Genomic DNA, 11,937 nt, shown 5'->3' with positions numbered 1-11,937 from the left:
TGGGAATATATGAGCATTAGCAACTATCTCCAGGACACTCGTCTTGCCAGCACTCTGGTCTCCAACCACCACTACCTGTAAGTGTGTGTCCCTTGTTAGTATAAGTACTTCACTAACATGCATTTGACAAAGAAGTAGGGAATACATAGAACAGCGGGTATATAGCAAAGCGTATAGTGCAATCAGCTACAGGGCAACTATACTTCAAACCTTGCTATATGACTCACAGTGACACAGTCCACCACTCAAAGTGTTAGCAATATAGTGTGCTGTATTGCAGGTAGCTGCATGGAGGGAGGAAAAGTGGACTCACTGGAATAGTTTGGAACGAGCAAAGCAGTCCAGCCCATGTAAGTATTAAAGAACACATAACGTGTTCTGTAGTACAGTAGCCTCTCTCGTACTTATGTATTTAGTCAATGCCCTCCCTACGAGCATAAAAATACGTCAATTTGACAATAGCACACTTACTGCACACATTACACAATTAAGAACACACATGTATAATCTCTTAGGATATGTAGGAGGTTGATAAAGTCAAATCAAATAATTACATCCTGTCATGACATGCTGAGTTTGAATGGAATTAGGAGACTAGATCTAGCTAGAGAAGTAGACATTGTTCTCTCATTTCATAACAGACTTATTCACAGCTGATATAATGCATATAAACTAACATTTTCACACTAAACTACAAACATACACAATCCACTTATTTGCTTGTACTACTTATCTCGTTAGAATGTCTGTAGTCGCCTGTTGTTACGATCGGATACAACAACAGAGTCATTGCGATCAATAGAGAGTCCATAAATTCCATTAAACTGTCCCTCTTCCGTTCCTGGCCCACCAAATGTGGTGATGTAGGCTCCCTGAGATGTGAACACACTCACATGATGTGGTCCATTCTCACTGACGTACACTGTGTCACTACTGTCGATGGCTATGGCATAGGGATAACTCAGCTTCTGACCGTTGGCTTTTTGTGAGAAGGCTCTCAAGAATTGACCTTCAGCAGTGAAGACTTGTACTCGATGGTTAGCAAAGTCAATCACATAGAGGTTGTCGGCACTATCAAATGATGCATACAGTGGTTGCTGTAATTGTCCGTTCCCATTGCCTTGTGTACCAAAACACCGCACAAACTTCAGTTCAGTAGAGAACACTTGTATTCTGTGGTTAAGCTGATCAGGCACATACAGGTTGTTGTCTTTTCTGTTATAATAAATACCAGCTGGGCTACTAAACTGAAGGTTACCATTGCCTGCACTACCAACAGCTGCCACAAACTCTCTGTCGGATGAGAATTTATTCACACGATGATTGCTGTTCTCCACTACATAGATGTTGTCGTCTTTGTCCACAGTCACTCCATATGCAGTATTCAGCTTTCCGAATGTTCGTATCTTCTCACCCTCTGGTGTCAATACAGAGATAGTAGCTCCACCACCTTCAACAACAACTAACTCTCCCTTACTGTTGGAGACAGTGCCTCGTGGCTTGTTCACACCTCGTACAACTCGGGAAGGCTTGATGAAGCTCTGTGGTGATGGGGCTACAGCTATTGGGAATGGACTGCCTCGTACTGCGTTCCCATTGACAGTGATGTGTAGTTCATGCTTTCCTCGTTTCATTGGGCGATAGTTGATCTTGTGTTGACCGTGTTGTTGATCGATCACTTCACATTTCAATATGTCTTTGCTCACGATATCCACAAGTTCAGCTTTGAGGTTGCTTTTGCCGTTGAATTTCTTGTTACTCTTGGTTTTTGCTTGAAACGATACAGTTTTTGTTTCTCCAGTTATAGCACCTTTCAGACCATCTCCTGTCGTGTGGCTGTTCTCTAAGCTGAATGATCCACTGTGATCAACCTCTAGGAAACTTCGGCAAGCTTGTTGAAGAGGTTCTTTTCCTTTTGTGGTCAGTTCCATGTCAGCCTTTGTCTCTGGCTGAATAGTTTTTGACTGGTTTGAGACTGGAGACAAGTTCTTCCTTGTGCTTGGTCAGCACATCAGCCACCAGGTCATAGTTGTGGTCTTTGTGTAGATGAATGGTGCAGTCCATGCAAATGAGAGTGGAGCAAGTATCGCAGTATATCTTGAGGTCATTCTTCGAGTGTTCGGGGCAATTGGGGGCGGATTTTTGGGGGGGAACCAGGCCCGTCATTTGAGCTTTGAGTGCGTTGAGCGAAATGAGATAATGATTCCTCGTGTATTTGAGTCTCTTATGAGCAGTTTGACATTCCTCACACAAAAAGTCCCCACAGTCGTTACTGTATCCGGTGGCTTTGCCATCCTCACAGCTGCCACAGTTCATATCATTGTTGTTTTCGGCCTTGTTGAAAGCATCTTGTATCTCAAACAAGTGGTCGATGTGGAAGTCTGATTGCAGTCCAGCCACTCCCCTCTCTGACAGTGGGACAATGTGTCGACAGGTGGGACAAGTGAGGGAGCGTCCATCCTTAGTCACTAGTTTCTCCAGACACGGGGACTTGCAAAACACATGAAAACAAGGCAAGAGTTTCGGCTGCTTGAAAGTATCGAGACAAAGGGAGCATTTGAGTTGAGCATCGAGTTTCTTGAGAGCTTCTTTTGTCGTCACTCTCTCGGCCATGGTTTTGGGATATGATCAAGTCTTGTAAGGCTTCTTACTGGCATGTGAAGGAAAATTTGAAGTTTTACAAACTGCACTGTATTAATTTTCTTAAATATTAAAGGTGCCGCTTGATCTAGTGTATTCAAAATTTAGACGGTTCTACATGTATGCAAATTCTCAGGGGGTGCCTTATTGGGAAGTACGGTATTTATATACATATATTATTCATTCCTAGTACACATACTATAGCACACATACAGAAAGTCAACACATACATGTACAGTCATACAAGTCAGCACATTAAGGGATAAACTCACAATTCCTTGTGTAGGACATTCAGCTAGTGAATCTCACATGACATTCTGTGTTGCTTCTCTTAATAATTATTAAGAGAAGCAACACAGAATGTCATGTGAGATTCACCAGATGTCAATAATGTAACAATAGATCTATTCATAGCAACCATTTCCACAATAGCAGGAAGATGTGTTGTTTCCCTCTACTCTCCAGGCTTGATAAAAATTCACAAACTCAGACTAGAACCGACTACTTAACCAAGCATTCTACACAGTATTCGCACATTTTGATGTGCTCTTCAACTTCTCTTTAAAAAAAAAAAATCGAGCTGCTACAAGTCTACTGTTGCAATACAAACGAAATCACTTACACACACCGTAGATCTAGCGTGGTCACCCGCAAAAAGTCATACGTTGCAATTTTACAGCCTCTCCTCCCAATGGTCAATGTACAAGTATATAAAACTGGATTATTATATTTGTGCTTTCAATTCAACATTCGATGATCAATACATTGCAGTTTTAGTTATATACACTAAAACTCAAACAATTTCAGTCCACAATTCCCACAATTTCACATTCCCTCATGTGCAATGCACCATATCGTATACATGAGAGGATGGGTCGTAATTCGGTGTTGTATTTTACGAGGCCTTGAGTGCTAACCGTGAGTTGACTCTGAAGTTGATAGCTCCTATAATTATATGCACCTATAGCATTTTAAGCTGTTGCGGAATTCCCTAAAAATTGTTTGAACACTTGAAGAATATATACGAAAGCACCACGGGTGCTGAATACCTCGGTATACGTTGACATAGCATAAAGCTACTATTGCTACTACATTATTGCTAGTCTCGAGACTTTGCCGCATAATAATCACGGAATTACGGGAAAACTCAATAGTGGGAAATAATTGACCATGATAGCAATGGTGCTAAAAGGAATGCCAAAAGTACTAGTATAAAAGTGAAAATTAATGGCTGCTGCATCATGTCACGTCAGCAGAGGCGTGCAGCTCTGTTCAAACTCTTGCAGCTACCAATAGCTAGCTAACTACTAAGTAGAGTAGAAACACTCCATAGAAAGTTTTGCTACGCACTCTTCTGAAAAGGCTGCAATAACATTCCCCAAGTAAGCAAAACAGGTATAAATCGAGAACGAAGCATTATTTTGCAAATCCACGAATTAAAATCTAAGACTTGAAACCTGTAGCTAGAATAAACTCTTACTGCACTTTATTGATCCTTGAGCAGCACACACAGACACACATACACACACTACCATATAATATCTCGCTTGCGCATGCGCACCGAGGCATAATTATGTGAATATCAGAGGGTGAAGCAAAGTTGTTTATCCGAGGGTAGACTCTGGTACTGAACTATATACCAACTTTGAAAAACTATAGGTAGCTATAACTGTTTAACTCTTGGTAGCACTCAGGGCCACCGTAAGTAACCATAAGATTCAATTACAGCACTTACCTTGTATATGCACATGATGATGTTGTTCGGGTTCTGCATGTACTGTCTGTGGGAAGAACAGGAATTACTTACTACACCTTCCACACTACAGTCTCCACACACAACACACCTGCACATTTACATATCCACACACAACACACCTGCACATTTTGATGATATCTTCTCTTGTGTTAACAGCCATACCAGTGGTCACAGTCTGTACAGATATACACAGTCACATGACACTCACACTGACTATCTCTGGGAGGTCAACCAGGACCATTCTCTTGAGGTTACTAATGCTGAGGTGGGGCCCGTACACAGTGAGGGAGATGAGCTGAGAGGTCACGGTCTTCCCTGATTGGACACTGACCCTCATCTGACGCTCAATCTCAGTGCAGAGGCTACGAAGGTCCCCCTCCTTGGTGAGATCATACACCTGTGCATGGGGAGGGAGAGTACATGGTCACGTTACGTTACTATATCTTATACGGGTGTACATTACTATTAATAATAGCATATGCATAATTATGCATGTACATACCATCAACCTATTTTACAGCACCCCACAAGTCATGTACACATGAGTAGAGACAATGGAGACAATACATGGATGAACGTTATAGAGCATAGTAGGGATCTACATACGTAGGTGTAGTTGAAGGTATATATTGCTACATGTGTGAACTTGTCATTGGCTGACACTAGAGAGACATGCCTAAACATCCTCAATCCCCTCGACTACCCCCGTTGAGAAGTGGCTCATATAGCCATCAAGATGGAATGTTATAAGGTCAAATTCGATGAAGCCGAGCTGAACGACATCAACCAAGTGTTGCAGCTCACAGAGGCCGACCTTAAGACCATGGGGATCACACTCTCGGGGCACTTGTATCGTATCACTAGCAGTATAGAGAAGGCTCAGACTCAACTCACTAGGCAGCCATCTGTGACTGTGTGAATCACCCACTGCATGTAGATCTATGTAGCTAGGACTTAATTCTATACAATAATATGTAGTAGGTTTTCAAAACATCATCACTACTGTTAACAATATTTTGTATTTAATTGTCAGTTTTTGCTCTGTTGTACACGTTATTTTTAACTGTATATATATATTATGCTGTTTGAGTAATTGTTTTTGACAATATAGTATTGTATATATACCGGGAATTACACGTATGTTGCTGATTTCTGTTAATTAATCGTAAACTTCATACCGTACCAAAAGAATACTAATAGTAGAGATACTTTGATGACCTACGGTATCACAATTATGTATACATTTTTCGGAAGATACTACATAATTATAGAGGTTCACACATGCACGCAGTCAGTCTCTTTAATTGCTGTCTGCATGTGTCTTTACAATTGAGAGCTTCTCTGACCTGTTGACCTGCCAGAGTTCGCTAGCTTGCCACTACCTCAGAAAACGTGTACTGAATATGCAGAAAATCACAATGAGCTGCACTATAAAATAATAAAGGTCCTGCCGAGAATTGAACTTAGATTCAAAGTCTAACGTGCTCACATATAAAAATCCATAATTATAAAGAACCAGCTATTAAAGAGTCGAAGCCCAGTTCACTATAGTTATCATGGTTATGTACAATATTAATATCCAACGCATGCTCACTAGCTCTTAAAGTGCAGTGCCTGATTGTTGATGGACTCCCTATACATTCTATATAATTATACATTAACAACTAGGACATATGAAAACAAAATCACTTAGAAACTGCTCCGCTAGAGTGTTCACAATAAGTACAGTACACATACATATATACGTACCTCTCCCAGTAACCAGGCATAGTATCCAAGGGCCTTCATTGAGAACAACTGGCCATCCAGAATTGAGAGCATCTGCAGGGGCAAACTATAGCATCAATCTGATTGGTCACACACTCACCCTGTCTTGTTTGACTCCACCCTTCTCCGCCAGGTCAACTTTGGTGAGCACAAGTATCGTACGAGAGCCTTGAGAAAAGGAGAGATAATTATAAAACAGTGCTGGAAATCATGAGAAGAGTTTTGAGGTTAGACAATGCAAGGCTGTGTAGGTATTAGTATTAGTATAATTATATAGTCAGTAAGGCAGTCACGAGGACAAGGCTGTGATTGAGGGTATACACACTAATACAACAGTAATAGTTTGAGGTAACCCGACAGTACAGGCAATCTATAGGAATCTAATTCTGGGTCCATTTGACCATAGTTGACTGACAATGTCTGTCAATATAATATTATGCTTCTCTCAGCATCCACTGAACCATTTGTAACATATTAATGACATGTGCTGGCAGAGTGTGAGTGCAATAAATAGAATCAAGTAAACAGTGAATTTTCCACGCATACTTCATGTGCTAAAACAGACTAATAACCACAGATTTCAAACATATCAAAACATATCAAAACTTAAAGACGTACAAAGACGTTACAACAATTTTCACACTAAGCCAAACCAGGTTCACTTGTTGGATTTCAGACTAGAACACAAAATAACACTACAAAAAATGTACACAGTACTTAAAGTTTTTATCTCGTTAGAATATCTGCAGTCGCCCGTTGTCTTGATCGGACACAACAACAGAGTCATTGCGATCAATAGAGAGTCCGTAAATGCCATTAAACTGTCCCTCTTTCGTTCCTGGTCCACCAAACGCAGTGATATAGGCTCCCTGAGATGTGAACACACTCACATAATGCGATCCATTCTCACTGACGTGCACTGTGTCACTGCTTTCGATGGCTATGGCATAGGGTGAGCTCAACTTCTGACCGTTGGCTTTTTGTGAGAAGGTTCTCAGGAATTGACCTTCAGCAGTGAAGACTTGTACTCGATGGTTACAGTAGTCAGTCACATAGAAGTTGTTGGCATTATCAAATGATGCATACACTGGGTTTTGTAATTGTCCGTTCCCATTGCCAGGTGTACCGAAACATCGTACGAACTTTAGTTCAGTAGAGAGCACTTGTATTCTGTGATTCATGTTATCAGGCACATACAGGTTGTTGTCTCTTCTGTTATAACAGATACCATGTGGGTTAGAAAACTGAAGGTTACCGTTGCCTTGACTACCAACAACCGCCACAAACTCTCCGTCGGATGAGAACTTATTCACACGATAATTGCTACGCTCTACTACATAGATGTTGTCATCTTTGTCCACAGTCACTCCATACGCGTCATTTAGATGTCCAAACGTTCGTATCTTCTCACCCTCTGGTGTCAACACAGAGACAGTAGCTCCTTCACCTTCAACAACAACCAACTGTCCCTTACTGTTGAAGACTGTGCCTCGTGGCTTGTTTAAACCTCGTACAACTTGGGAAGGCTTGAGGAAGCTCTGTGGTGATGGGGCTACAGCTATTGGGAATGGACTGCCTCGTACTGCGTCCCCATTGACAGTGATGTGTAGTTCATGCTTTCCTCGTTTCATAGGGCGATAGTTGATCTTGTGTTGGCCATGTTGTTGCTCGATCACTTCACATTTCAATCTGTCTTTGCCCACGATATGCACAAGTTCAGCTTTGAGGTCGAGTTTGCCGTTGAATTTCTTGTTTTTCTTGGTCATTACTTGAAAGGACATAGTTTTTATTTCTCTAATTGTAGCAACTTTCAGACCTTCTCCTGTCGTGTGGCTGTTCTCTAAGTTGAATGATCCACTGTCATCAACCTCTAGGAAATTTTGACAAGCTTGTTGGAGAGGTTCTTTTCCTTTTGTGGTCAGTTCCATGTCAGCCTTTGTCTCTGGCTGAATAGTTTTTGATTTGAATTCGGTAGTGATCTGTTCGACTCTCTTAACAACAGAAAATTTCATTTTGAGTATTTCACCGTCTGTGCCTGTTTTGAGCCCCCCTTCAGCGTACTCCAGACAGCTGGTCAATTTCACCTGAGTGATCTCCACTTGGTCCCTCTGTGCCGTCAGATCCTTTAGCTTTTGCTGAGTCAGCATCTCTAGCTCTCCCACAAGCTCTGCCCTTCGTTGGTCCAACAGTCGATGTTGTTTGTCAATCTCCTTGTGGATGTTGGCTTCAATCATGGCCCTCTGATCATGGATTGCCTTGGCTCTTGTGTCAAAATCCTTCAGAGCTCGTTTTACACTGTCCAGCTTCTCTTTGACTGGTTTGAGACTGGAGACAAGTTTTTCTTTGTGCTCGGTCAGCACATCAGCCACCAGGTCGTAGTTGTGGTCTTTGTGGAGACGAATGGTGCAGTCCATGCAAATGAGAGTGGAGCAAGTATCACAGTATATCTTAAGGGCATTCTCCGAGTGTTTGGGGCAATGAGGGATGGCCTTTTTGGGAGGAACGAGGCTAGTCACTTGAGCTTTGAGTTCATCCAGCGAAATTAGTTTATGATTCCTTGACAGCTTAACTATCTTATGAGCAGCTTGACACTTGTCACACAAAAAGTCCCCACAGTCGTTACAGTACCCAGTGGCTTTGCCATCCTCACAGTTGCCACAGTTCGTATCATTGTCGTCATCAGCCTTGTTGAAAGCATCTTGTATCTCAAACAAGTGGTCAATGTGGAAGTCTGATTGCAGTCCAGCCACTCCCCTCTCTGACAGTGGCACAATGTGTCGACAGGTGGGACAAGTGAGGGAGCGTCCATCCTTGGTCATTAGTTTCTCCAGACACGGGGACTTGCAAAACACGTGAAAACAAGGCAAGAGTTTCGGCTGCTTGAAAGTGTCGAGACAAAGGGAGCATTCGAGTTGAGCATCGAGTTTCTTGAGAGCTTCTTTTGTAGTCACTCTCTCGGCCATGGCTTTGGGAATTTATCGAGTGCCGTAAGGTTTGTTACTGGGTGATATCTGTGAGGGAACATTGAAAGTTTTTCAAACTGCACTTACTGTATTTCTTCTATTATAGATCTGTGAATTTATACAGTTCTATTAGTCTCATTAATCAGCCGCACTTGGAAAGTACGTCTGAGCACTTTAGTATAGAGGTCATTCCACAATGGAATGTTAATTGTCATTACGTCAGTGTCAAAACCAAAAGAATTTAACGCATGCAAAAGGTCAACGGCGAATTCTTGACTAGCAGCTATGAATTTTTGTTTGGCTTGCTCCAATAACGTTGCTAAAAGAACAAGAAAAGGTTGCACAGCACTATTGTGCAGTCAACTCAACTTACTATAGCTCTTTGACTGGCTAACAGTAGCCACAGTTAGGCTGTTAGCGGCTAGCTATAAATGCGTCCTACTGTATAGAACGCATACGCTTCTTGTCATTCTTTATTTCCTTTAATTTTGTCAATCTTCGATCTGATTGGTCAGGTCGGAATTTCGACCTGACCAAAAAAGTCATGACTAAAGTGCTCAGACGGACTTTCCAAGTGCGGCTGATTCATGAGCAAATTCCAAGGGGGTGCATTATTGGAAGGGTGCCTTATTTCGAAAAAGTACGGTATATTCCTAGTACATACAGACAGTCAAACACAAGTCATTGAGGGATTAACTCACAATTCTTTGTTGATGACATTAGCTTGAAGCATAGAATAGGGTGATGTCATGTGGGGTGGGGTTCACCAATAATGGGTAACAATATTCATAGCAATCATTCTACAGAGAAATAAGGTGTTAAATTGTTTCCTTAGTCTCGCGGGCCATACTCCACAATCTGGTAGTATCAGATTGTGGAGTTGGGCCGCGAAACTATTGTTTCCCTCAGACCCTCTGTTTCCATTGTGATGACGTTTGCTGAGCTGGCAGTTTATCAAGACCTTGCAAGGACAAACTGTTGCAATCCACTATAATCAGCAAACACACACACTGTTGCATGGTCACCCACCAACCTAGCCTCCTTCACAGGCCAGATGAAGTGCGGCCTGAGATCGAGGCTACAACCAACACAGTACACAATTTCATTTCACAATTTCCACAAATTCACATTCCCCCCATGTGCAATGCCACATACGCACAATGGAATTTCAGAGTGGATGTTTAGAAGTTTAGAATTGAAGTTTAGTGGAAGTTTAGTAGAATGTAAGTGGCATTCCAGAGTGGGATTTCAGAGTGGAAGCACATTCTAGAGGCCGGGGAATATTTACGTGGAACCAAGGAGTTCATATTGAAAAACTACGGTACCCACCAGGCTACAGTTGGATACTCCTCTTTATGAACTCCCGATGGAACTAAATGGCCCGTATTGAAATCAGATTGTTTATTTTACAAGGCCCTGAGTTCAGTTGACTTAGCTAGCCTACAGTGTACCTAGCATTTCGAAGCTGTTGCAGAATTCAAACCACTTTTGAACCTTGAAGAATTATGTCTATAATTATTGAGGGTGAAGCGAACTGTAAGCTTAGCCCATGTTAGCACTCAGTGTTAAAGCTTCAATTACAGCACTTACATGTATGCACAAGCCACATGATGATGGTGTTCTGGTTCTGCATGTAATGTGTGTAGTTCAAACTTGTCCTCGAGAGACCATTGCAATACACTCTGGTCTGTTGCTAAGGGTAACCATGGTGGGGCTACGAGTCATCATCTCCCCTCCTCCCCGTGGGAATATACGAGCATTAGCAACCATCTCGAGGACGCTCGTCTTGCCAGCACTCTGATCTCCAACCACCACCACCACCTGTAAGTGTGTGTGTGTGTGTGGGGGGGGGGTCCGTTGTTAGTAAATACTTCACTAACATGCATCTGAGCTGTAAGGAACAAGGCGTTAAATTTCGCGTTAAACGGTTAATTAATTGCTATAATTATCCACTCACACAGTCCCCCATGCACTCAAAGTTAGCATTACAAGAAAAGAAAAGGCATTGTTATTCTCATATTCTAAAGGCTTGTTCCTAAAAACTGAACCCACAGACTCTGTATAATACCTACTAGGTATTATTTTACCGAATCTGTGGGGTTCAGTTTTTAGTTACATATGTGCATGTACAGTATCCCCTCACCTGCAGACTGGCGACCTCGGTCAAGATGTCCGCCTTTCCCAGTTCAAAGAGGTCGTCTCTCTCCAGTGTCCTCCCAGGGTACCTATTACGCCACTTTTATAACCCTAGGTCATCTCGAAGGAAGAACCAAAAACTAAAAGTCTGCTTTAATAATCTATCTATAATTGTTTTCACCCTCCATCCTCGCCCTTCCCCCCCGTCACCCTTATAATCAAATTATTTTTAAACCATTTGTTAAAACCCTAGCCCATGCATAGACATTCCTTTTTTGTAAGCATAATCCCTATTTGCATGGAACTCCCTTCCCCTAAATGTTATCAGTAGCCCTAGCCCATCTGCTTTCAAACTATCCCTGTCAAAACTAAGTTCTTTTTTATTTTTTTCACTTAAGTACACCTGCACCTGAACCTTTACTTTTCGGTCATGGACTGACTTCATTATTAGCCTTATTTAGCTACCTTGTCATATCCTGTATGCTTCCTTTGCATCAAACATTGATAAAGAAAAAAAGAAAAAAAAGGTTGTTACAAGTTCATGCATCAGGTACACACACACACACACACACACACACACGCACACGCACACGCACACACACACACACACACACACACACACACACACACACACAATAATGCACACACCCACACACACACAGTAATGTACACACC

At 41.9% G+C, this 11,937-nt stretch overlaps 2 protein-coding genes across 2 annotated transcripts; both read right to left on the bottom strand.

Moving 5' to 3' along the window:
* Positions 1-292: 292 nt before the first annotated feature.
* LOC135333904 (E3 ubiquitin-protein ligase TRIM71-like) lies at positions 293-3,024 on the bottom strand. Its single transcript, XM_064528930.1, has 2 exons — positions 2,913-3,024; positions 293-2,650 (listed from the first exon to the last, which is right to left on the bottom strand). The coding sequence occupies exon 2, from the start codon at positions 1,929-1,931 to the stop codon at positions 738-740; it is 1,194 nt and encodes a 397-aa protein (XP_064385000.1). The 5' UTR covers positions 1,932-2,650; positions 2,913-3,024; the 3' UTR covers positions 293-737.
* A 3,348-nt stretch (positions 3,025-6,372) lies between these two features.
* Positions 6,373-10,683, bottom strand: LOC135333887 (RING finger protein nhl-1-like). Its single transcript, XM_064528911.1, has 2 exons — positions 9,828-10,683; positions 6,373-9,174 (listed from the first exon to the last, which is right to left on the bottom strand). The coding sequence occupies exon 2, from the start codon at positions 9,124-9,126 to the stop codon at positions 6,898-6,900; it is 2,229 nt and encodes a 742-aa protein (XP_064384981.1). The 5' UTR covers positions 9,127-9,174; positions 9,828-10,683; the 3' UTR covers positions 6,373-6,897.
* Between the last annotated feature and the right edge of the window lie 1,254 nt (positions 10,684-11,937).

This window comes from Halichondria panicea, chromosome 3, assembly GCF_963675165.1.
Source record: "Halichondria panicea chromosome 3, odHalPani1.1, whole genome shotgun sequence".
NCBI classification, from domain to species: domain Eukaryota; kingdom Metazoa; phylum Porifera; class Demospongiae; order Suberitida; family Halichondriidae; genus Halichondria; species Halichondria panicea.
Note: the sequence above shows the minus strand (reverse complement) of the source record. Positions and strands in the feature narration are given on the sequence as shown.

Bases quoted from the DNA above. Each gene is read 5' to 3' on its own strand.
- LOC135333887 (XM_064528911.1), bottom strand. From the start codon at position 9,126: ATGGCCGAGAGAGTGACTACAAAAGAAGCTCTCAAGAAACTCGATGCT.
- LOC135333904 (XM_064528930.1), bottom strand. From the start codon at position 1,931: ATGGAACTGACCACAAAAGGAAAAGAACCTCTTCAACAAGCTTGCCGA.